The sequence below is a fragment of the Mesocricetus auratus genome, unplaced genomic scaffold (genome assembly GCF_017639785.1).
Source record: "Mesocricetus auratus isolate SY011 unplaced genomic scaffold, BCM_Maur_2.0 Super-Scaffold_100003, whole genome shotgun sequence".
NCBI classification, from domain to species: domain Eukaryota; kingdom Metazoa; phylum Chordata; class Mammalia; order Rodentia; family Cricetidae; genus Mesocricetus; species Mesocricetus auratus.
The window spans coordinates 57,281,081-57,307,594 of NW_024429188.1; the positions used below are offsets into that span (position 1 = coordinate 57,281,081).

General features: G+C 31.9%; 1 protein-coding gene across 6 annotated transcripts in view; it reads left to right on the top strand.

Moving 5' to 3' along the window:
- The window catches only part of LOC101831433, a 317,754-nt gene that overhangs the window by 131,556 nt on the left and 159,684 nt on the right, over positions 1–26,514 (top strand). For all 6 annotated transcript variants that reach the window (XM_040744340.1, XM_040744339.1, XM_040744342.1 and 3 more), the window contains 3 exons: positions 2,901–2,984; positions 24,113–24,222; positions 24,664–25,994. In XM_040744340.1, coding sequence (XP_040600274.1) covers positions 2,901–2,984; positions 24,113–24,222; positions 24,664–25,994 — 1,525 coding nt within the window. The remainder of the gene's footprint in view (positions 1–2,900; positions 2,985–24,112; positions 24,223–24,663; positions 25,995–26,514) is intronic.

The following is a 26,514-nucleotide window of genomic DNA, read 5'->3' on the forward strand; positions in this document are numbered from 1 at the left end:
TATAATGAAAGAGAATATAATGACACTGGATTAACTAATGTAACTGAGTATAGAATATATAAAGTTGATATTATTTTAAAAGTCAGTAAGTCTAGAAGTAGAATAGGAACAAATTATATACAGCTGTGGAAGTGACTTTTAGAAGAGCTAGATATTAAATTGGAAAATTGAAATTCTTCTGAGGAGATTCAGGTTTCACTTGGGGATAAAACTAAGATTATCAATAAGGTTTGCTTTTTTGGCATAAACATATTGAAATCTTTGCATTGGTAAATTTTTATTACTGTTGTAATCATCTTTGGTATCTTTAATGAGTAATAGCATTGGAAAATAAATTAATTCATATATCTTAAAAAAACTTTATTTCCTATGCTTTTGAGATATTTGCAAAGATCCTTGCCCTGTCATTTGCTTGTAATATTTCTCACATCTTCTTTACATAGTTTCATGAATTTTTGACCTTACATTTAAGACATTGAGACATTTTAGAATGATTTTTTGTAACCAGTAGGCTGTAGGAGTTGCATTGTAATAAACCCAATGTAGGCATCCAATTTGCCCACGCTCACGAACTGAAAATACTATCTTTTCTACAACGTGGGTTTTTAGGATTGTCAAATTTGAATTGGATGTAAATTTGCAGACTTATTCTAGGTATTTTTTGTTCCACTGATTTTTGTGGTTATTTTTGTGTCAATACCATTCTGTTTTGGTTACTGAAATATCAGGTAATAATGTTTCCTGTTTGCTATTTTTGCTCAAGATTACTTTAACTGTTTAAAGTTATAGTGGTTCCAATAAAATTAGAGGAATATTTTTTCAACGTGCTAAAAATATCACTGGTATTTTTCCAGTTGATAGTGGTGCATGCCTTTTATCCAAGCACTTGGGAGGCAGAAGCAGCTGATCTCTGTGAGTTTGAGGCCAGTCTGGTCTATAGAGTAGGTTCTAGGATAGCCAAGGCTACACAGCGAAACTGTGTCTCAAACAAACAAAAACTGTGTCTCAAACAAACAAACAAAAACACCACTGGTATTTCAAAAGGGATTGAATTTTAAAAGGGAGCAAGAATCTATGGATTGCTTTGATTAACGTGAACATTTTAATATTAATTTGTTTCCCAATCTCAATATAATACATCATGCCATATTTGTATCTTTTACTATTTCTTTCATCAATATACCATATTTTCAGTTTTGCTGGTCTTTCGGTGTTTGGTTAAATCTGTTACCAAATGTTTAAGTTTTGTAACTGTTGTAAGTGGTATATGTAATGTTACTGGTTTTTATATATCATTTATATAGGTCACAACTTGACTGAATTAGTTTATTAATCTGAATGTAAGTCAGTCGTAGACTGCTTGCTCAATATGTATGAGGCCCCAAGGTCAATCTCCAACACTGGTAATAAGAACATATGTATTAGTTATACTAGATTTTTCTTAGAAATTTTTACATGTGACTTCATGTTTATCTGCAAATAGAGACAATTTGACTTAAGAAAAGTCTCATTTTAATATCTTATTTGTTTGTTTGTTTATGTTAATTATTCAAACTAGGACTTCCACTAGCATGTTGATTTAAATGGAAGAACTTATTATACACATCCTAGGCTTGTACCAGATTTAAGACAGAAGATTTTAGCTTTCCTACACTCAGTTTATTATTATTTATTTCCTTGTTTTTATTATATTGAAGTGTGCTTCTTTTTTACCTAATTTTTCAGCATTCTTGTGTTTAATTTTGTACTTCCAGAGATGATATGGTTTCATTATTTATTCTGTCAATGTGTTTACCATTCTTATTGATACATTCATGTTAATCTCCCTTTGGAGCTAAGGATGAATTCTGTATGATCACAGAGAACAACGTTTCAAACACTTTTGTTTTTGGTTTGCTAATGTTTTGTTGAAAAATCTCAAATTAGTTAAGAATGCTGGTTCATGGCCTTCTCTTATGTTGTTTTCTGTAGTTGCTTGTTTTGGTTTCAAAGAAAGGCTGGCCATGTAGAATGAGTTTGAAAAATTATTGTTTGGTCAATTTCACAAAACAATTTAAGAAAAATTATTTGTATAATTTTTTTCTATATGTTTGGTAGGAATCATCAGTCAAGCCATCTGTTCTTGAACTTTTCTTTGATGAAACATTTTAGTTAACCATTCATTCTTATTACTCATTTGTTAATTGTTTTTTATTTCTGCATGATTAAATTTTGATAATGTGTATTTTTTATTTTATGGATTATAAAATATTTTGATGTTTTCATCTTCTTTAGGTAAAACAAATTTTTTCTAGTATAAGGGAGACTAAGACAATATAATACATTTTATATAATATACTCATTCAGGTGTTCAGATAAAGTTATTATCAATATAACATCAAGCAATACTAAATGGATTAATATTTTTAAAGCACTAAAATAGAACCTGATATGTGTTATGTTTTGTAGGAAAATTCTCAAATAAACCATTTCACATGATGATGTTAAATTTAAACTTCTAAAATTTATTAAACTAGTTTAGTGATTAAAAGTGTTGACTCTTTTCTTAGGCTTCCTCAGTTAAAATCTAAATTCTATAATTATTGATAAGATTAACACATTTCTCCATGTCTTAATTTCTTCATATCTGTAATAATTGTACCTAACACATAAGGCTGTTTGTTATGAGAATTTAAAGAATTAACATGCCCCCAAACTTCAGAATAATGTCTAATATATAGGAAAATCTCTTTTTTTCACACAGTGTTAATGTATACCAGTGCATGTGATTATGATGTTGCCATTTTCATAGAAATATTAAAAATACTAATTCTACTGTCTGCACTTAAGAGAAATAGCTATGGTTTCCAATTTATATCAAATTAGTCTCAGTATTTAAAATTATTTCACTTTGCTTTTAGCCAATTACCACTGAACCTAAAGCAATGAGTTCTTCAGTGAAACGTAAAGCTGATTGTAGTCTACTTTCCCATCATCTATCAATGGTAAGTAAGGTAAATTCAATGTAAGTATTGAGAAATTCACTATTGGTAAGGGATAAACTTAATGGCTTAAAAATATTCCACTTGTTACTAGAATTTAGATACCTATATAAATTATGTCCTCTCATAATCTTATTTGTATGTAAATGAAACCATGCTGCCAAATATGTATCTAAGTTGATTTTAGTAGCTTTAACACCTCAGCCTAACATACATGTCTATGGAAAGTTTAGCAATCTTTCAACCTCACATGACTCCCTGTCTTGGAACCTGCTAGGTATACTATAATTACTCCCATGTTCACCAGTACTCCATATGTTCTGACTCTTCGGGCCTTTTAATAAGGTTCTATTGTACTTAGGTTTGTTCTCCTTCTCAGTTTGCTTTGTTAATTATTTTTAATTCTCCAACATTCATGAAGCTCAATAATTGCTTCTTTTGTGAAATGTTGACCAAAATTTAATTTGGTTATGCCTTATTGTCTTATTATACTAGTAAATAATCCTGATAATGAGCTCATCACACTGTATTCCACTTAGTCTGTGGCATTTTCCCTATTAGTTTCTCTAATCACAGCATTTAATAATGATATTACAAATGTAAAGTATCAGTGCTTGCTTAATGAGTGAAAAGATGGATGGCTGGGTGGATGGATGGATAGACAGATAGACAGGTGAGGGAATAGGTGCTTCATTAACTCATCAAATGTTCCTCCTTTTGGGCACCAAAATAAATAGACAGTGCATTAAGAAATAAAAAAGACTTCCTCTTGAATTAATTTGACCAAGAATGAACCAAACTTGAACTCTGAACTTCTGCAGGAGAAGTTTTGGTCTGTGTTTATTGGACAGCACAGAAAATATTGCATCAGAAAATAATTAAGATACTTTATAGAAAATTTTCACATAATTTTACATGGGAAAGTAATTCTACTGACATAACTAACACAGATAATAAACTGTAAGCATATATTATCTTGATATATCCACAGGTTCCTTTCAATCTTTGTGGCAGATATTTGTTATATAAGGTTGCTTCCAACCTGCTGATTGCTTTCAGGAACTGATTAAACCAACACTTGCATATCCACATACATATCCACTGTAGGTCAGAGGCATGAACAAGTACATAACAAAAGATTAAAACTATGCATTAACGTAGTTTACAAAGGTTGCTTTCATAGAAAATCCAAAGCAAATGAGGATGTTTGTTGCATTGTTTTCTTAAAGGCAGGTTAAACTTATACAGACTGAATATGCAGTAGGACAGCAGTTTTATTACAGTCTTAAAAATTACCTCAAGGCTTATTATTAGCTTTGCTGTGAGGTATGCCAGAAGTTCAGTCTTTGGTGATCAACAGAAATTTTCATTAGGTAGATATGTAGAAGTCTAGGTAGATTGGTAGGTGGGTGGATGATATACTGGACTAAGGGAAGGGCAAAAACCTAGGAACATGTTTGAATAAATCAAATACCTTATTTGGCCCATCAGATTCAGAATACAAGAGACAAAATGTCCCATGGTAAGCACAGTGAATTATGTTTATTCAGTCATCTTCATTTTTTCTACCTAGCAAAAGGATACCTCAGACTCTTTTTCCTAGAAAGATAGAATCAGTCTTCCAATGTTCAAACACACAAAGAACACATTTAAAGTACTTCAAGACAACTCTGATAAGAATGTACACTCATTAATTAGATTATTCAAATCTCCAGTCTTACATATAAAAAGTAAATTTCCTACACTGAAGTGCATATCTATCACCTAAATATTTTCATATAATAAGTTTGGAAGCATTTTCCAAAGAATATATAAGTAACGGAGAATTGTTTAGATATTTTAGTAGAAAGAACTTCAGAGTTACTTATTTGCATTTCTATATCAACTAACATTAAACTGTAACATTAAGAAATAAAAATCATTCTAATCAGATTTCAATGAAGATTTCATAAAAGCACATAGTACCAATTTTGTCATCATATAATTTATATAAGATAACAAAACATGGTTGGTTATAGTTCCATAGAAATTCCATAGTGTCAAAATTAAAAACTGTTTAAAAGGCATAAGTAAATGCTAAGCTTATCTTTCTAATTAGGGATTTGTCCTGCCAGATAGCCAGCTTTAAAGGAAAATGGATATTAAACAGTCCTAATTTGGTTTATTTTTAAAATTTGAGTGGTTTGGGTTAATATCTATTTCAAAAGTATTAAAACCATTTTCTGGTACTAGCAAGCTATATTTCTGAAAAGAAGATGTAAATGGCAAAATATTAAATACCTCCTCTTATTTTTATTTTGTTTATTTGTTTGTTAGGAGAGGCATACCACAGTGTGTGAGTGAAGATCAAAGGACCACTTGTAGAAGTTAGTTCTCTCCTTCCACTGTGTAGATCCTGGGGTTTAAACTCAGGTCATCAGGCTTAGCAATAAGCTCCTTGACCTTTTGAACCATCCCACTAGCCTGAATTCTCAGAAGCAGTTTTTACAGTCTCTGTATTGGAAAATATTGACCTTTTAACATTTTACTCCTACATTTTGTGTCTCTTTCTAACAAAAACAATTTTTGTTTATATTATACTGGTATTTGTCTCTGTTGTACTAATTGAAAATAATGCTGCTACATGGTTTTGCCTTTTAAGATATATGCCCATTTAATTACATGGAAAATGGCAAGTAACTACATAATACTAGTTATGAGAAATAGCTTGCAAATTTGTCAGAAAATGTCTTTCAAATTCAGCCAGTATATTCTTGTGTGCCTTCTATTTAGAGACTCGACCACATATTTCTTCAGTTTATGCTTTGATAGCATGCCTCTATATACTGACCATATCCTTTTGCTCTTAAGGGATATTTACCTATTCATGGATCTTCACCTCTTCTTTTTGAGGCTTTCAAAAAGTACATTACTAATTGAAGATGAATTACAGTTTTCTAAAACCCAACGTTTTTGTTGTTTGTGGTGGTGGTGGATTCAGATGTGAACATCATATAAACATGAATATTAATTGCAAATATTTTGGTTGTCAGTTTCTTCTTCTTACTGTTATTTAATTCAAAAATTCCATCTCATATCCAACAGTTTTTTCATGCTATAAAACTCGTTTTTACAGAAACCTCATGTTTTTTCATACAATATAGTTTGATCATATTCTTTTTCCTCCCCCAAGTTTCCCTAGATTCTCCCCACCTCTCTATCCACCAAATGACATTTTCTTTGTCTTTGTCAAAAGAAAAAGATCAGAACAAACAAACAAAATGGCAAAAGTACCAAACAAATACCCACACACAAAAAAAAAACCATGAGTACATTTTGTGCTTTTGAACTACTGATCATGAGACTGCCATACCCAGTATCATTTGGAAAAAACGTATTTCTTTTGTTGGCTCTAACAGTCTTTGTGAGTTTATATGTGTGTCAGTCCTGTTTTACTGTTTCATTGTAGTCATCCACCACCACCGACTCTTAAAATCTTTCTACTTTCACTTCTGCATAGATACCTGAACTTTAAGAAGAGGGGGTTGACAAAGACTTTTAGGTCCGAGGGTTTCAAAGTCTCTCACTTCTTGCACATTATCCAGGTGTGGGTCTCTGTGTTAGTTCCAAACTCTTACTAGAAGCAGCTTCTTCTGATGATGAATGTGTCATTAGCTGTAGTTTGACAGCTATGTTCATTTAACAGACTAATAGCAGTAGGTGTTCCCTTAAGGCCCATGACCTATAGACTCTTATGTTCTTGGCCACATTAACAGTGTTAGGTATGGGTTTCATCTCATAGTATGACCATTAAATCCAATGAAAAATGTTGCCTATTCCTAATAATATTTGTGACTCTGTATCTTGTACACAGGTTCTTTTGTATGTCTCAGTGTTAGTATCTGGGTGGTAGTGATGATTACTTTTCTCTTCCAGTAGTGTGCATAGTATCTTTCAGCACTATGAATGCTAGTCGATAGGGATGCAGCTTCTCATTGGGCTTCAGATTGATTCCTACATGTTTGGTGCCATATATAATTGATGCCTTTAGCAATAAGGTTTCATATTCAGGCTGTAGAGGATAATAAATAATATTGACAATAACCTGTCATATTTGAGGGGTCTATGGGATCTATTTTTCTAATGACCAAACAAGATATAACCCCTATCTAGTAGTGGGTGTTTTAGTTGGTTGATTAAAATATCCAGTAGGTGCATAGTTTCCTTCAATAATGGAGACTCTACTTAAATTCCATATATATTATATGCTAGAAAACTTCTACTATAGTAGATTTCCATGGTATTAGTTATTCTGCCACAAATTCCCTCTTTTACCCTGCTCTCCCATAAACTTAATCATTTACCCCTCCTATTATCATTTCCTTTTAATTCCTTTATAACACTATTTTCTAACTCTTCTTCCTTGGGAGCTCATTTCTTCTTGCCTGATCTCTTACTACCTAACCATTGCTGTTATTATCAATGAAGCACACACATATAAAACCTAAAAGCTAATAACTTCCAAACAAATCAACTATTCTGTATATTGCGAAAGAAGCCCATTTATTCTGCAAATGTTTCTTTGTTATTCAGTATGTCCCTTATTCAAAAATATTTATGATGATCCTTTATCTGAAATGTAATTATAAATGCTTACACTCATAAGTGAAAATATCCCCTAAAATTGAAACACTTTATATTCCTAATATCTCTAATTTTTTGGTTTAATATGTTTATTATTTATTTATTGCCCAAGCAATTTATAATTGGTTACGTTCTTTAAATTCACTTTATTTATTGCTATTTGTCTTTGCCTTTGTCAACAAGAATGTCAATATTTTTATTATGATTTGAATTCTTTTGTGTCTTCAAACCTGATTTATATCTTCATCATTTGGTTTCTTCAATCCATACCTACTTGCTATAATTATTGTGCCATAAAATTTTGTTCTCATGGTAAAATTGTATTGTTTTTCTTTTATGTCAAGATAGTTGGCTATCAGAATACAGCTTTCTTCCAAGAAGGAATTTAGCCTTTCCTTTATCAACCCGAGAGTTCCTTGACCATACATACCACAATTATTTTCCAGTTCACTCACTAGCTATATAATTTTCTATAAATAATTTTGAATGTTACAGTGTAAAAAGCAAGCAAATGTCGGAGTTGCATTTTAGAAATGTCATTTGGTTTGTGATTGCTGAGAACAGATTTTTAAAAAATGGGCAAGAGTTAGGTCAGAGAAAGCAGATGTGACCTATAGGCTCTTAATCTTTTTGAGATATAGCCTGTCTTACGGCAAACTACTAGCTATCTAGATTCAATTGAGATTTTCTTCAACCATTCATTTTTCAGTCATTCAGCTTTAAAAAATTAAGGTTGAATACATTGAAGCATATTTCTCTTGAGAATTGAAATTAAATTATTTATAGAGGTGTCCTGTGAGAAAAAATGTGGGCATATTTAAAGGGTGGCTGACAATATTTCTGTTTGCTACCTTGATAGAATCATTGGATACCTTTGATGACATATGTATGTTTTACATACAACCATATAAATAGAACCAAATGTATGAAAGTAGTCATTAATTATAATAAGTGGTATAATGTAAAGATATATTTGTCAATACATATATTTTTTGAGGCAGGATCATGCTTTCTGTTACTAACTTTCCTAGAAATAGTGTAAATCAAGCCATTGTGTTCTGTCTCTGCTTCCTCAATATGCATTCTATTTCAAAATTGAAGGTAAATACTAAAGATTTATTTTGATACAAAAATGGAAAAGTTTAATTCTTATTTTCATATCTCTCAACTCTTAAGGCTCTAAGAAAAATTGAAAGAACATATTACATATTATTTAATGATATCAAAATGAATGTTTCATGTTTCAGAAACAGATTGCAGGAAAGTTTCTAACGTTTGAACTAAAGGCAATCAAATAAATTTCTAAAATTTCTAAATTTAGAATGATTTCCAAATTTATTCATATGTAAACATGAATTTTATTAATTATGCATAATTAATTTTAACTACTTCAGTTAAAGAATCCTAGCATGGAATTTCTTCATTGTGAGTATCATTTTTCCTTTTTTAGAATGATCTGTTTATCTGGAGCTAAACACAAAGACAATACTATCTAAAATACACTTTCCATTTAGAGATCAAAATTAACTAGGAATTATATCCTTATCAATATGTAATTTGTCCATTAACATCAAAAATTTTTCCAGAAACCAGAAACAAAGGATGCATGTATTTCTTTGTATCTAAATTTTATGTTTTGTTTCCATAGATGTTTGCTGTGTCAGAATTGAAAGTAAATAGTGGTTCCTCTTCTGTGGCACTAATGTAACTCTTTTTCAAGGAGTCATAAGTCTTCCTACTGCCTTAATATGGTTGAATAATAATGTACATATAACCTAGAAATAAGATCCCCATATCATAGAAAAAAGAGCACATATAAGAAATCAGAGCAGATTTCCACAGTGATTCTGGAGTATCAATCTTAAATATGTTGAGAAATTGTTGGAATAGATAATTTTTATTCAAGAGATAAGACACTGACTTAGGAAACACCTCTAGTTTTCAAAATATATTGAGCTATTTGCTTAAAGTACATTGAAATATTGACTGTGATGCCAAATCTGGTAACAAAGTAGAGGTTAGAGGTTACCTGCCATTTCAGTGTAAGATTCTGACTCAAATTTATTCATCATAGGGATACAAATTTATCTTCCTTTGTCAAATAAAACAAAGTACCATTACCTCCAGGTACTCGTTGAAAAATATTTGTAATCCATGTCATTCATACCAAATACAGTTGCTCATTTTCATTCATTTTATCATCTACATATGGTGTTATATTGCTTGTTGTGCTGAACAGGCACATTTATTCCAAGATGGCACTTAAAGCTACATTTAACATTAAGGTTGAATCTGAAATCAAGAGATACATTAGTTTAGTAATTGAAAATTTGACACTTAGACCCAAATTATGATCTCTTACATTCTGTCTTTTTCTTTCTTCTGTCTCATTTGCTCCCTTCTACTTTCCTCTCTTCTCTTTTTCTATTGCTCCCTGTCCCTTGTAAAATAAACTTCCCATTTTACAACTTTTAAAATAATTATAAACATACAGAAAAGGTGTTACAGAAAATGTTTTTTACTGGCAAAATGTGGTATGCTATAATATTATGATACTGCTTGATTCTTTAAAATGTATTACATTTACTGATTTGCTTATTAATTTATGTGTATGTGTGCATACATAAATGCCATGGTGCACACATGAATTCAAAAGACAACTTGAAGATATTTGGGTCTCCCTTTACAACCTGTGGTTACTGAGGATCAAACTTAAGTAGTCAGAATTGAAGGAAAGTGCCTTTCTCACTAAGCCAGCTCATTGGACCTGGTTTTGATTGTTTTAAAACCCTATTATAAAGTACATAAGAATTGTAAAACTCAGAATAGATTGCATATGAATTAGACTGTCTGCATTCTATAAAGAGCCTGGAGACGTATTTTCACTTCTTACAAAAATCATATGGTTGTTAGAATGACCTGTGATTCCTGTTTTTATTTCTTTATTGCATTTAATACAGTCTTATATGTCACAATCTAACATTTTTGCAATTCCTTATTTTACTGAAATTAGTTCAATTATAATATCATTCATATCTATTACTGGTATCCCTGTCATCTAGTTTGTTGTAGGTTTGTTTTGTTTTTACATTAGTTTTATATCATATATATATGTATATATTACATAAAATTTTTTGATACAGGAACTTTCTCTATTACATATGCTGACCTCAGAGTTGTGATCAACTTTCCTTAGTCTTCTAAGTTCTAGAATTACCACAGTTGACTCATATGTTTTCTTACTTTAGGTTTTATGAATATAACAAATCTGATGCATACTCAATTAATATGGCCAATAAATATATGCTCATATTTCTAGCATTTTCAGCTGAACTGCATGGACAGGTATTTCTTGAAAATAGAACAGGACTCAATCTGAGATTTTGTTTTCTTGTGTTAAAAATTCACTATTTCTAGTTAAATAATGATTTTTGGATATTAGCATACACATGCCACTTCTGTATGAAACAGTCTATAAAACCTTAATCTACATGCTTTTAAGCATTCACTGTAAAAATATTCATAACCTGGAACTTAATGAGAAGCAAGAGAATAAATATAATGGTTGAATATATGTGCCAGTAATGTTTATTGGTAATATAGAAAGATTGGAAAGGATAAAAAAAGATAAGAGGCACCACTGAAAATCTTTATCTAATATACTTCATGGTGTTGAAAGGGTGTAGTTATTATTATGTAATCATTGATTGATTTCCTTATAGCATTCCCCACTGATGTGTACCAGTCAATGTTTTCCATTGAATGTTCTTTTAAAATTATCTTAATGATATTATTTTATTAGTACATTCTTATGGTTTCAGTGGGATAATTTCATAAATGTATACAATTATAGTGATCAAATACTTCTTGAGTGAATAATATTCTATTATGTATATTACTATATTTTGTATTTGCATTTATCTATTGATTTCACTATAATTTGTATATTTACCTTACATTAGAATTGTAATAAGTTCATATGTTAAAAAGTATTAGGCGATTAACATTTCTAGGCTGTTATAAAAAATACTCCAATGAAATGAGCATGTACATGTAGACATTTACTTGATATGCTGATTATATAATCAGAAGTGGGATAACTAGATTAAACCCTAGATATATTGTTACTTTTTTAAGGGGCCTTCTTAGTGTTCTCCAGGAGGTCATCCTAATTTACATTTATATTTAATGTGTGTAAGAATTCTTATGTCCTTAGGATCTGTATGTGTGGGGGAGTAGGGGAGATTGTCAGTCTTACGGTAATCATTTTAACTGGAATGCAATGATAATATTTTCTGGCTTTGATTTTCATTTTCTCATTGTTAATAAATTAAATATTTTTCAAAACTTTTTGACCAGCTGAATTTCTCCCCTTGAAATGCTCATATCTATAACATTTGACCATTTTAACATCAGATCATTTTGAAGTACTTCGCTCTTGAGTTTTTTGAGATACAATATTCTGGAAATTACATTATTACATGAAGAGTCCTCAAGTTTTCTGTAGGTTATCTCTTCACTCTGTTTATTGCTTCCTTTATTATGTGTAACCTTTTATTTTGATACTCATATCTATTTTTAGGTTTTTTTTCCATTTGTGTTTTTCTGCTCTTATCTCCAAATCACATTTACCAATATCTTTAAATGCTTTGTCTGCATTTTCTAAATATTTGGTTTTTAAATATTTTTGGTATTGGCTATTTTACAGTTTGAGACAGCTGTCCACTTTTTTCAGTGAAACAAACAATAGGATTCCCAGCTTTCTTAGATCCTGCTTTATGAGGAAGCAAATTAGGAATGATGAGAATTTGTAGAGACAACTCTGATCTATATGAAACTTTAAAACTTTTCCAGTCTGAGCTTCTTAACAAGTGATCCATTTGTTATCCAAATTTAGAACAAAGGGCTAGTGAGATGGCTTAGCAGGTAAAGAATTTTGTATCCAGTTCTGAAAACCTAATTTTGATCCCCAGGACCCACATGGTAAAAGAAGAAAACCTAGTCTTATAAGTGGTTCTCTAACATCCATATGTGTACTATGGTGTTCACACACACACACACACATACACACACACACACACACACACACACACGTAAAAAATTGAATTAAGATAGAACTATTTATTTTTATAAAGTTGTTTTATTTCTTCAAAGAACAATATTTTAGAATATTTATAAATTTTTAAGTTAGTATTAGGTTTCATTCTCAGCTTAAGCATTTTTAACTGGCTTTCAGTAATTTGAAAGAAGAAAAGAGGAAATTTTATAACTAAAACTATTATTTAGTATTAGTTTTCAATAATTTGTTTAAATTATACCAAGTATAACCCATTATGAATCCTTCAGTAGTGGGGAAGAGCTGACTATTGCACAAACATGAGTAGATGTAATAGAAACTACTTCTACTTTCTAGTTGTGTGAATCCCACTAATTTTATATAAAACTTCATGTAGAATGATGAGTAAACACTAAAATACCTGGAGTAAGTGAGATTGTTTTATACATAAGATCAGCTCAATTGGACTGTTGATTTCTACAGTGTGTGTAATCCCAAACAGAATTATTTAATTTGAAATATTTAACTACATTTTAAATTAGTGAATTTTAGAAGTATATAAATAAAATACATTAACCAGGAATATAAAGTTGTTCCAAACTTAAAATGTAAAAAGTTGAAAGATGTAAGTATTAACATAATTAAAATATTTCATTCTTAAGTGTAACTATGGGTGATCCATGTCAAATAATTTGTTTATGGGCCTGCTATATGAATAGGGGGAAAAGCATTTGCCACCAAGCGAGATGACCTGAGTTCAATCCCTGAAACCCACATGGTGTAAGGAAAAAGCCCACCATTATTACTTGTCTTCTGACTCCTGTACACACAGTGTAATACAGTTCTTCACATATATACACAAATAAATAAATGGGGGAAAGGAAGATTTTAAGTACTAGGTCCTCTATGTATATATTATTTACAGATCAGTATTTTTATGGTACTCCGGAATGAATGAACAAGTATGTCTCTGATTCCTTCTGTTGTTTTGTCATGTTTAAATTTGATGTTATAGTTTTTATTTTGTCTTAAATTTTATTGTGATATATTTTAGTATCATCTCTTAGAGGCCTATTTTCTAATGAGAGACAAAAAGGGAAGAGATCCAGAAAGGAGAGGATGTGGAGAGAACTAAGAGGAATGGAGAGAAGGGAAACCATAATCAGGCTAAATGGTATTTTGTACAATAATTCATAATAGATAAAACACAGGATTGCTTGCTAAGAACATTTTAAAATTTTGTCCTTGCTTTATTTTCAGCATTAAGATTTTCTAAGTAATATAGTGTTCATTTTTAAAATCCCATTAACATAATATGCATTGGAATGATTTATCAATTATTTATCAATTTTTAAGTTTATTATTTACTCTTAAAATAATTGTGTATAACGAACGACAATTTATGCTGGAGAGGATGTGGTGAAAGGGGGATACTCCTCCATTGTTGGTGGGAGTGCCAACTTGTTCAGCCACTTTGGAAATCAGTATGGAGAAAGAAAGGGATAATTTCACCCACAATTTCATTTACAGTTCATCATCAAAAGCAGTAACGTCAGGAACTCAGTTTCAAGAGGTCCCATTTATTAATTGCCCATCTCAGTGTCTTTGTCTCCTATACCAATTCATTCAAGGGTACCTCGCACTTTCTCTTCTAAGAGGTTCAGTGTGCCTGGATTTATGTTGAGGTATTTGATCCATTTGGACTTAAGTTTTGTGCATGGTGATAGATACGGATCTATTTACAGTCTTTTACATGTCAAGATCCAGTTGTTCCAGCACCATTTGTTGAAGATGCTTTCTTTTTTCCATTGCATAATTTTAGCTTTTTGTCAAAAATTAAGTGTTCATAGGTGTGTGGGTTGATATCCGGTTTTTCAATTCCATTCCATTGGTCTATCAGTCTATTTTTGTGTTAATACCAAGCTGTTTTCAGGACTGTATAAGAATGGTGATGCCTCTGGACGTTCCTTTATTGTACCAGGATGTTTTGACTATCCTAGGTCTTTTGTTTTCCATATAAAGTTGAGTATTATTCTTTCAAAAGCCTTTGATGGCAACCTATGGCTTTTGTGAAGGACATTTTCTTCAGTATAGGGCAATGTCTTCTGGAAAGGACAATGCAACTGCACTCATGAGCTCACCAAAGCTGAGATTATCTGCACAGGATCAAGTAACTCAATATTATAGCATGGAGTAGGGAGGAGCTTGTGAGGCCCCAACCCTAACCTAGGAGCTATTGGCCAGTAATGACTTCTAAGAAAGGGAGTATCAGGTTTCATTAGGGATGGCCCCATACCCACAAGTATATCAGCAGTACACTTTGGACATAATGGCTATTTTTTAATGGAAAATTGATACTTGACAGGTTTAGATATGGGATACATATGAAAGGAGTTATAAAGTGAGGTGGTGAATATAAAACAAAATACATTGTGTGAATATATGAAACTCTCGAACTAACAAAAATATCACAAGAGTAACTATGATCATTTGGGACTGGACAACCAATTATTATGCTCTTCCCTGTGGAAGTCTGCTTCTCCCACTCTCAGCATTCCTTGGTTGCCTGTAGATGTTTGTGTAGAGTTGAGGTCTTATGGGCTTTCAAATTATACAGACTAAGTACATTGCACTTATCCATATAAGAATGTATATTATTTACATATGCATATATGTAATAAAAGTTAATGGAAAAGAATCCATGAACTTGAAAGGGAAAGGAAGTGGTATATGTGAGAGGTTTTGAGAGAGGAAATGGAAGTAGGAAATGATATAATTATTTTATAATCTCAAAAAACAAAAGAAATAATAAAACAAAACAGAAAAACCAATGACTGACTATAGCATTCTCCACCCATGTATTGTACCCAAATTCAAACTCTCTCTTTGTAAAATAAAGTTTTGTAAACTTATAAGTAGTAGGTTTCTCTATTGCATTTTAATGTATCCTAAGTTTTAATTAACTCTTCCCCACCATCGCATTTTTACCATATCTCTACTTCCATAACTGTTTAAACCTTCTTAGAACTGGTAATACCCTATCCCTCTGTAACCCTCTAACTGTGGTTTCTTGATTACTTTCTGAACACTAAAGACATTCACTTTGACTTAGACACAGAAATCTAAAAATGGAAAGCTGGTATCTGCATAAGAGGAAGAATATACAGTGTTTTATCTTTATTGGCTTGAGTTATCTCACCCACTATACTATTTTTCAGGTTCCTTTTTTTGCAAATTTAAATACTTCATTTTTTCTCTACAGCTGAATAAAATTGCATTCTGTATATGTGCCACAATTTCATTATCAGATGACAGGCATCTAGACTGATTCCCTTTCTTAAATATTAAGAATAGACAATGAAAATGAATGTAAAGATTTATCTGAAGTAGGATATGGAGTCTTTGGTGAGTATAGCTAATATTTGTATAGATAGATCAAATGGTAGTTCTATGATGATTAGGATATAGGAAAGGGCAACCCTACTGACTGATGTTGTGATATAGACTAGCACAGCCACTATGAAAATCAGTGTAGAGTTTATCAAAGAGGCTTTTTTTTCTTCTAATGTATGTGTTTAATTATACAAAAATATCTCGCCTTGCGTTGGTGGCCCATGCCTTTAATCCCAGCACTCGGGAGGCAGAGGCAGGTGGATCTCTGTGAGTTCGAGGCCAGCCTGGTCTACAGAGTGAGTTCCAGGACAGCCTCCAAACAATACAGAGAAACCCTGTCTCGAAAAACCAAAAAATATATATATCTCATAACACTAGTTACCCTTGTCTCATACATTTAATGCCTTACATTCTCATTTATTCAATTATTTATACTTCTTTTTTCCTTCTGGGATGATTTTATTTTAAAAAAATATTTTTCATTTTACATACCAACCCGTTTCCCTCCATTCCTTTCTCCTGTCTCCTGTCTCTCACCCTTCCCACATCCCATCCACATACTTTTTATCCCTACTGATATTTACTTAGATATATGATAATTTATGAATATGTCATTTAACTGTAGAAGTGTGAATATTTTTCTCTTTTTGCTGCTTATTTCTTGTTTTATTACATTTTTACCAGATTAAATTAAATGAAAAAATATGTTGACTCTTCGTGAACTACATGTAGAATTGCCTTTTCTCTGGTTTTGGATGTCACCGCAAGAAACATGTTTAATTTAATGAAGAAATCTACAATTATGCTACAATCCCTAGTCTGAAATATTACCATTTTTGTTTCATTTTTTAAAAAATTAGAAAACTTAAGAGAAGGAATACTTATTATATATAAAACATATCTATTATGTATTTGCCATTTGTAGAACCTTTAGTTGATTTTCATTTCCTTACCCTTGCAAATAGAGTAGTAATGAATATAGCTGAGCAAGTATGTCATATGTTATCTAGACCTTTGGAAAAATTCCAAGAAGTGGTATAACTGGATAAGATAGATTGATTTTTAGCCTTTTGAGAATCCTCTGCAATTATTTTACTAGTGATACAGCAGTTTGTAATTACACCTATAGTGAATGAGTTTTACCTTTTCCACACATTTCCTCCAGTATTTATTGTTATTTATTCTGTTGATTTTTGCAGTTCTAATTGAGGTAAGATGAAATCTCAAAGTTGTTTGACTTGCGTTTCACTGATTGTTCTATATGGTGAACATGTTTTCAGATATTTCTTAGCCATTTTTTTCTTCTTTTAAAAACTCTCTAGTCAGGTCCCAGACCAATGGGTCATTTTGTTTTTTGACTCTTGTTCTTGATTTTGCTTTCTAATTCTGTATATAATCTGAATGTTAAACTTCTGTCAGATATATGGTTGCCAGGGTTTGTTTCTGATTATGTGTTCATTGCTGCTTTTGTTGTGCAGAAGATTTTTAGTTTCATTTGTTTCCATTTGCTGCCAGGATCCAGCCAGTATCAATCCTAGGCTGCAAGAACCATCTATTCTGAACTGATGTCTCTGGGTCTGTTGTTTACTGGCCCAGTCGAACAGCCTCAGGTCTGACCCTGAGTGGGGGAGTGTGGATCAGGAAAGTCCTAGCTACCCAGTGGTATTAAGGACTGGATAAAGACATCATGTCATTTCAGGAGGGCTCTCAGTCAATACTGGAGACCCTGGTTTATCTAAGCATCCTCTTAAATAGCTTTCCAAAAAAAGCTGGGGTACTGACAGAGAACATATATTATCATGCACATAGGATTGACTAGGAAACACTTCCTTTAGCCCTAGAGATAGTCCTAGAATATACATACCTCTCAGACATTCCATAATGGCATGCCTCACCAGTCTTCAGACACATCCCACTAGTCTGCAGGCATGTCCCACTAGCCCTCATGATGAGTTTTGGGCCTAGGTCTATTGTTACACAAACTACAAGTCATTCTCCACTGTGGCCAGGCCATCCTGAGGTAACCAGCCAACATCTAAAAGACAATAGGAGATTCAAACTCCTGGGATTGATCTGAGCCCTATATCTGAAATATCATATTTGGGCAAGGTAATAGATATATGTTTAATTTTAATCAACATATGGACATCTAGTTTTCCTCGGACAAATTGTTGAAAACGCTTTATTTTTCCCAGTGAATGTGTTTGGTGTCTTTTTCAAATATTAAGTGGTTGAAGATAAATGTGCTTGTATTGGGATCTTTAATTTTGTTCTGTTGGTCTGCATGTCTATTTTTTATGCCAAAGCCATATTGTTTTTATTACTCTGTCTCTGCAATATGTTTTGAGATCTTGAATTTTAAACCCTTCAGCATAGTTTTTTTTATTTTTATAATTTTGGTTTGGTTTTCTTTTGTTCAGGACTGTGCTGGCTAATCTGAGTTTTTGTGGTTCCATATGGATTTTAGAACAGTTTTTCTTCCATTTCTGTGAAAAATGAGATGAGGATTTTGACTGGGATTACATTCAGTCCGTTTATACCTTTTGGTAGAGCGGTAATTTTCATAATATTACTTCTGTCATTTAATAGGAATGGGATTGTCTTTCCATTTTCCAGTATCTTTCTCTGTCTCTTCAGATGTTTCAAGTTTTCATTTTAGAGGTCATTCACTTTCTTGGTTAGGTTTATCTCTACATATTATATTTTCTTTGAGGCTAAAATTGGAGTGTGTCCTTGATCTCCTATGTGTGTTTGTTGTTGGTATACTAAGCCAACTGATTTTTGTAACTTGATTCTCTATCCTGCCACATTGATGAATTTATCACACCTAGAAGTTTTCTGATAGACTTTTGGGATTACTAATGTATAATATCATATTATGTGATGGTTTGACTTCTTTCAATATTTGTATCCCTTAAGTTTCCTTATCCTGCATTGATTGTTCCAGGTATCCTCATCTTCTTCTTCCTCTCCTCTTCTCCCCCTACTCCTTCCCTCATTTTTTGGATTAATTTAAGAAGGACTAGATGCAGAACTTCTTTGAATATTTGGAAGAATTCTACTGTGAATTCATCTGTACCTGAAAGTTTTTTTTAAACTGGAAGGCTTTTTGTTGGTATTTCAATCTCCTTATTTATTACGGGTCTGCTTAGATTGTTGACTTGATTCGTTTTTGTCATTTGGATGAATATATAAAAGCATTTCCTCTATATTTATTAGGGTCATGGATTACAGGTTTTAAAAATATTTCTTTATAGAAGTGTGAATTTATATGATGTCTATTATATTTCCCTGCTCATTTCTGATTCTGTTGATTTGGGCACTCTTTTTCATTTCATTAATTGAATCAATAGTCTGTCAATATTGTTTATCTACTCAGAGAACACTTAATTTGTTGATTCTTTGCAATTTTTTCCTCTTTTTGTTGACCCCTGCTCTGATTTTTATTATTTCTTGTCATATACTGGGTTTGATTTGGTTTGTTCTTATTTTCCAACTTTTTGAGTTGCATCATTAAGTCATTTATTAGTGCTTTATGATTTTGGGGGGATATAGGCTTTTAGAACTATAAATTTCATTGTGTCCCAGGGTTTTGTTGCAGTGTTTTTTCATTTTCATTTAGTTCCAGAAATTTTTCTGTTATTTCCTGATTTTTTTCTTTGGCCACTTAATCAATCAATAATGAGTTTGTGGGTTTGTGGATTTCCTAGAGATTTGTGTGTTATCAGTTTTCAGTTTTATTGCATTTTGGTCAGATAGAAAAAAGGAGTAATTTCATCCTTTTTGATTTTGTAATGATTTGTTTTGTGTCCCAGGATATTGCCTATTAGAAAAGTGCTTCTGAATGGAATGTGTATATTTTAGTATTTGGGTAGAATATTCTGTGATATAAAATCCATTTGATGTAAAATGTCAGTTAATTCTGATGTTTCTCTTTGTTTTTGTTTGGATGACCTGTCTAATTGAGAAAATGTGGTATTGAAGTCACCTCCTATTAAGAGATTGATGTTAATATGTGTCTAATACCAGTAGTATTTTTTGTTGAATTGTGCACCCATGACTTTGATGAGAAATGAGATGATTTTTCCTATGGGGTTTCTGTTACATGAGACTTGAATTCTTTCTTTTTCACTTTCAGTACACTTTCTTTGTTATATGTGTTTAATGTTTTAACTATGATATGCCATGGTATTTTATTTTCTGATCTTATCTATTTGGGGTTCTGTGTACTTCTTGTATTTGTATAAGTGTTACTTTTCTTAGTTTGGAGAAATTTGTTTCTATGCTCTTGTTGAAGTTATGGGCTATGCCATTGACTTGGGATTCTTTTCTCTCATGTCTATAATTCAAAGGTTTCATTTTTCATGGTACCCCAGAATTCCTGCTTGCTGCTTTCCTGATTTGTTGCTTTTATGTTGAAGTCCTTGGTCCATTTGTAGTTGACTTTTGTGCAGGATGATAGTAACAGATCTACTTTCATTCTATTACACCCAGCTACCTAGTTTGAACAGCACCATTTCTTGAAGATGCTGTCTTTTCTCCACTATATTTTTGACTTTGTAAAAGATTATGTGTCTGTAGTTTTGTGGCATTATGTTGAGTTCTTCAACTTGGGTCCATTGATTAATATTCTGTTTTCTAAAATGTCAATGCCATGCTGTTTTTATTATTATACTCTGTAACACAGATTGAAATCTGGAACGATGATGCCTCCTAACAGTTATTTTATTATTCAGTATTCTATTGCTTCTGGGATTTTTTTGTTTTTGTTTTCATAAGAAGTTGAAGATTTTTTTCAATTTCTTTGAAGAATTATGTTGGTATTTTGATTCAGATTACACTAAATCTGTAGATTGCTTTTGGCGGATGATCATTTTTACAAAATTAATACTACTGGTATATGAAAATGGGAGATATTGCAATTTCTGATGTCTTCTTCCATTTCTTTATTCCATGCCATAAAACTTTATTGACTGTGGAATTCCTAGTAGAAAATTTTTCTGTGAGTTTACAGTGTCACAAAAAAACGGAGATGGGCTAGAAGAAAAGGGTGAAGTGAGTGATGGGCAAGACCTAGGGACATTCTGCTTCTGCACCAAGATAGAGAGTCCGTAGGCGAAATTGGTGGGTTGGGAAAAGGGGTTCCTGTGGACAAGCAGTAGAAGGACTAGGAATTAATCTGGCGAGACTAGACTAGAGGATAGGAAGAACAACAAATGCAGCCTAATATGGCCACTATGAATCCCTTGTGGAACTTAGTTCTGTGGGTTGAATCAGGGAACAGGGATCACAAAGGAGTGGATATGGGATAAAAGGAAAGGTAAACTGATGCAGCAGGAAAGAATTAAGAGGAAGCTGTGTACACACTACTTTACTACAAGTATCTTCAGGATACTTTTTATTGTTTTTCATTTTTCTTCTGTTTCTTAAACTACCTTGATTTGTGTTTGATATCTTTTTATAACCTCCAGATGTTCTAGTGAGTTTTCTTTATTCTTTTTCTTTTTCACTTGGACTTATGCAGTTCAATTCATTTAGGCTCAAGGCCATTTATCTTGTCCCTAACACTTCATCTAGTTTTCATTACAACTGCTTCAAACATATTTTTCCATATATCCAATGATTAGATTATTTGTGTTAATTCATTTTTTCCAACTCTCGAATTTACAGCTGATGTTTTCTTATGTTTATAATTTTAAGCTTTTATTTATTAATTGTCAATATCATTTCTCTAGAATTTTTTTATTTTAACTCACCAATAATTATACTTACTTAAGTGGTGAATGTGGTAATATAATATATACATACATTAAGTGATAGTAAAAGGTGGGTGGTTAGACTATTTACCATTCAAAATATTTAATATATCTTTGTATTGGCAATCAAAATTATGTCATCAGTCTTGGCGGCAGAGAACTTTACACCCTGAGCTATCTCACCAACTCCCGTACTTCTTCTTTTGAGAAGCATCTATTATTTAATTTGGTCATTTGTTGATTGGAGTATTTGTGTGGTTTTTGTGTTACCTTTTTCAGTTCTTAATATATATTATAGATATTAATTCCTTGTAAACTGTGTAGCTGGCAAAGATTTTCTTCTATCATGTCTTCTGTCATCTAAAGGCTGTCTCTTTATTTTGTTCTTTATTTTGATGCAAAATTGTGTTTTCATTTCATGAAATAGTGTTGGTCAATTCTAGCTAATATTTACTGAAATATTATAAACATTTTCAAAAAGTTCTTACCCATGCCTGAGTCAAAATACGTGTACTATATTTTCTTGTAGCAGTTTCTCAGTTTCAAGCAAATACCTAAACCTAGAAGTGGTACATGTTCCAGACACATCGTTCTTGGAAGTATATCTAGAGGAAAATAAGTAAGCATATTACAGAGTATTTGAACAACCATGCTTACTATAGCACTATACAAATTATAGAATCAACCTAGGTGTTGATCATCAAATGAATAGACAATGTATAGATGTACAATGGAATTTCATTCATCCTCAGAGAACAATGAAACTGTGTCATTTGTAGTAAAATTGATGAAAATGGAAATAGTCATATTAAGTGAAATAATGCAGACTCACACGAATATCATGTTTTCTTCATGAAAAATATACACACATAAGTATATAACATGTAAGTAAAGGGGGACTAATTGGAAAAATACTTGAAAATGCAACAGGAGAGTGATGCAGTGAATATAGTCAAAGTACTTAAAGGAAAACGTCACTTAAAATTTGTCACTTTTTTGCCTAATAAAATATTTTAAAACAGAACAAGAACCAATAACACAAAACCAATAAAACAAAAGCAAGCAATTGAAAAATCAGGGTTTAATTACCTTTAATATACAGATTGAAAATAGGAGTCAGAGGAGTTCTGAGATTTTGTACTTTTAGATAGATGTTTAGAAGAATATAAATGCCATTTGCTATCTGCTTCTCCTGTCATGGGGAAATTTTAGTATTTTTCTTGTTTAATTACCTTGTAAGTAAATGTTGTCTTTAATTTTCAAACATGTATATTTTATAATTATTTATATTTAAAAAATTCTAAGTATCTTGTTTAAGCCTTCCATTTATCTTCTGAGAAGTCTGAGAAGTCTGATTTCAAATCTTTTATGCATTACTATCAATTCTGAAATATAAGACATATGGAAATTTTCTTATATCATACATAAATGACAGATTATAGTATGTGTATTTTATTATGTTTTTTTTAATTTACATTAAAGAAAGAAGTCTCTTCAATTGAATCAAATTAATTTTGGTCATTCTCCAACTTTCTTCCTGTGATTGTATTTTCCATGTGTCTAAAATTCACATTTGTTATACATTTTCTACTTTCAGATTTTCAGTAAAATACTGGCTGCAATTCTGCTCTCTTAGAAAGTCATTATGATTCAAATGAACAGTGGGAAAAATGGACAAATGGTGGGGGACTTAATTCAGTAATATTTTATCACCTAAAAATAATCAAGGACAGGACATAGAGTTAATGCTAAGGAGAAAATAAGGAACTGAAAAAATATCAAGAACATAATAGAAAATATTTCCATCTTTCTTTTTATAGAAGCATATAATTACTTATATCTACTTCCTCTAAAGGTTGTTTGCTATACTTGTCTAAGCATATGAACAAAATAGAACAAAGAATAACATTGCATACCCTCATTTTCACACAACCAGCAGGGAAAACTTTTTTCTGAATACTAACTCTAAATTTCTAACAAATAGAATACGGTTACTCTAATTTGAATCAAATGCTAGTTATATGCAATCCAAAGACTGGGTTGCATATGACTGTTCTAGTATTTAGGAGTGGAAATTGGTTCATAGGAACATAGATAATGAACAAAACATCCTATAATGTGTCTACCATGTCTATATTTAAATACTAATTCTGAGATTTTACTCAGGAAGGTCATACAAAGCCTTTCAAGCACAAGTTTGTAGCTAATCAAGTTTATATTCTCTCCAGTATAAATGCTTTAGTGTGTTATGTTTTGTTTTTAACTGAAAAGGCTATAACTTTGTGATTTATTTGTTTTTTCAGCCAATAACTACAACAGTTTTATCATATGGACCTCCCATTCAATATACATCCCTTCCAAGTCAAAGAGTCTCTGAGAGTTATTCATTTTCACAAAGAGTTGACACTCCAAGGTAACTCTCACTAAAAATCATATCTATCTATAAATGTTTTTTCACCTGGACTGGAATGTAAAAATATTCTATTTTTAATTTGTGGTACACTTTAAATGTGATACTTAATCCCTAATTGCTGATATATTGACTAGATAGTGAAAAGAACATGACGTATTAGGAAAGAAGTATCCTACTCAGGGAAATACTTTTAGATCATTTGGAAAATAGTTAATGTATGAGAAGATGCAAATAGTTAATGTTAGGAAAGAGTGTACAATAAGCACACTAATTCTTTTTTTGCAAAAATAAAACCCTTAATGTTGTCTTTTGCTTTATGCAGTCGACAAATAGGACTGTATGTTCCATAGTATTTTCTTATAGAATAATTTCAACAGAGATAATGTCTTAGTACCAAGTTGTAAATATTTAAACATGTATTTATGTTTGTTTTTCTTGAAGTGATGAAGGAGGAGTTATACTGGAACATGATAAAGGAAGCAAATCTGAAACAGAAATTTCTGATACAAATGCATCTGAAACTTTGGGGGGTTTTTTTTACTATAAAACTTTCCAAGACCTAACAATTATTGAAAGTGATACTCCTCTTATGGACTCTGGTTCTGAAAGGTGTATGATTGATTCTGACTCTGACAGAGGCGTTGTGTCAGATTTTGAGTTAGAACAGTATTCTGATTCAGAAAAGTCTCCTAGGGATTCAGACTCTAGAAAACACCTGATAAAAGCAGAAAATGATCAAATGGAGTCAGTTTCTATTGAAGACTTGACTAAGACCGGGCAACAGCTAGTGAGAATTGAACAGTGCCAGGTGGAATCTGGATCTCTGACACAGTGGGTGCCTTCAGGCTCAATAAAGTTACTGGAAGATTCTGACTCTGCAAGAGACTCTGACTCTGATAATGAAAGGAAGAAAGAAGAAAAACGTCAAATGGCTTCAGATTCTATTAAACGTCTATTGGCATCTGAGAAAACAATGATGGATACTGAAAGTTTCTGGATGATTCCTGATTCTGAGAGTTATGTAGTGGACTTAAGCACAGAAAAAGGTAGAGCATCAATATCTAAAGTACATCTGATAGAGGTGGAAAATACAGAAAGGCGAAGATCTAAGAGATATATGGAGGACTCTGACTCTGAAACAAGTGAGACAGACTTAGATTCAGAAAGACATGAGCTAGCCTCAGCAGCTCTGAAATATTTCATGGATACAAAAACTTCTAGGAACAAGTTCCCAAAGGATTCTTGGTCTGAAAGAAGAACACTGAACTCAGACTCTGATAGCCCTGTGATGTCCTCTGATTCTGCGAAGCACATGAAGAAGGCTGAAACATGCAAAAGTACCTGTAACTTGGAAAGACTCAAGGTGGCTCACAAATCTGAGTCTCTGCAGGAATGGTTAGATGCTAAAAGAAAACAGTTAGATTCTTGTCATAGTGGACACTGGGATAGCTCTGGAAAATATCAGTTTAAGTCTATAGTGCCTCAGTATAGCATTGGAAAATGTCAGGGTGACCTTCAAACATTTCAGAGTGTCACTGAAAAAGATAACGTAGACTCCAGTTCTGAAAAATATCAGAAAAAAACCGGCAATGAAAGTGATCAAAGGGACCCTGAAAGTAAAAGACACCCCATAAAGAGAGAGAAGGGATTTGACAATAAGCGGTCTCAAATGGATAAGGAAAGAGAAGGACATCTCATGGCGTCTGACTGTCGTGATTCAGAAAATGAAGCACACCGGCTTGGTGCTCGTAGAAAGGAAAATCGTCCTCCAGGTAAGCTAAAATGTATGTGGCCTTTGAAAATATCTTATAAATTTTATTAATAGCATCATAACATTTCCCAAAATGTCAGTAACTTTGGTATATTTGTGACAGAAACCACTTAAGAAAACTGCTAAGAAATTCAGAAACTAAACACCCTCATTCCAGATTTTTATTTCATTTTCAAAATTGGGAATATTATCCTATTTTAGGTAAATTTTTATCTCTTATATTTTAAAAAAGAGGAAAGTTAAAAATGTTTATAAAAATACTGTATATTCTGGCCTAAGAACACAATGTTTAATTTAGCTCCCATCATTCTGGAATAAATAGAAGGAGATTTTCCCCGTTTAGTTATTGTAAAGAGATATAAGTACAGAAGCCTAAATACATCAGCATTTAAATTACCTTTCTTCTCTCATAAAGGTTTTCCTCAAGTTCCATAATTTCAATGAATAATTTGCATTTATCTGTAACTTGTGTTTATTTTATCATAATACATCATTATAATCCTCCAGCTCTTAGACTAGTC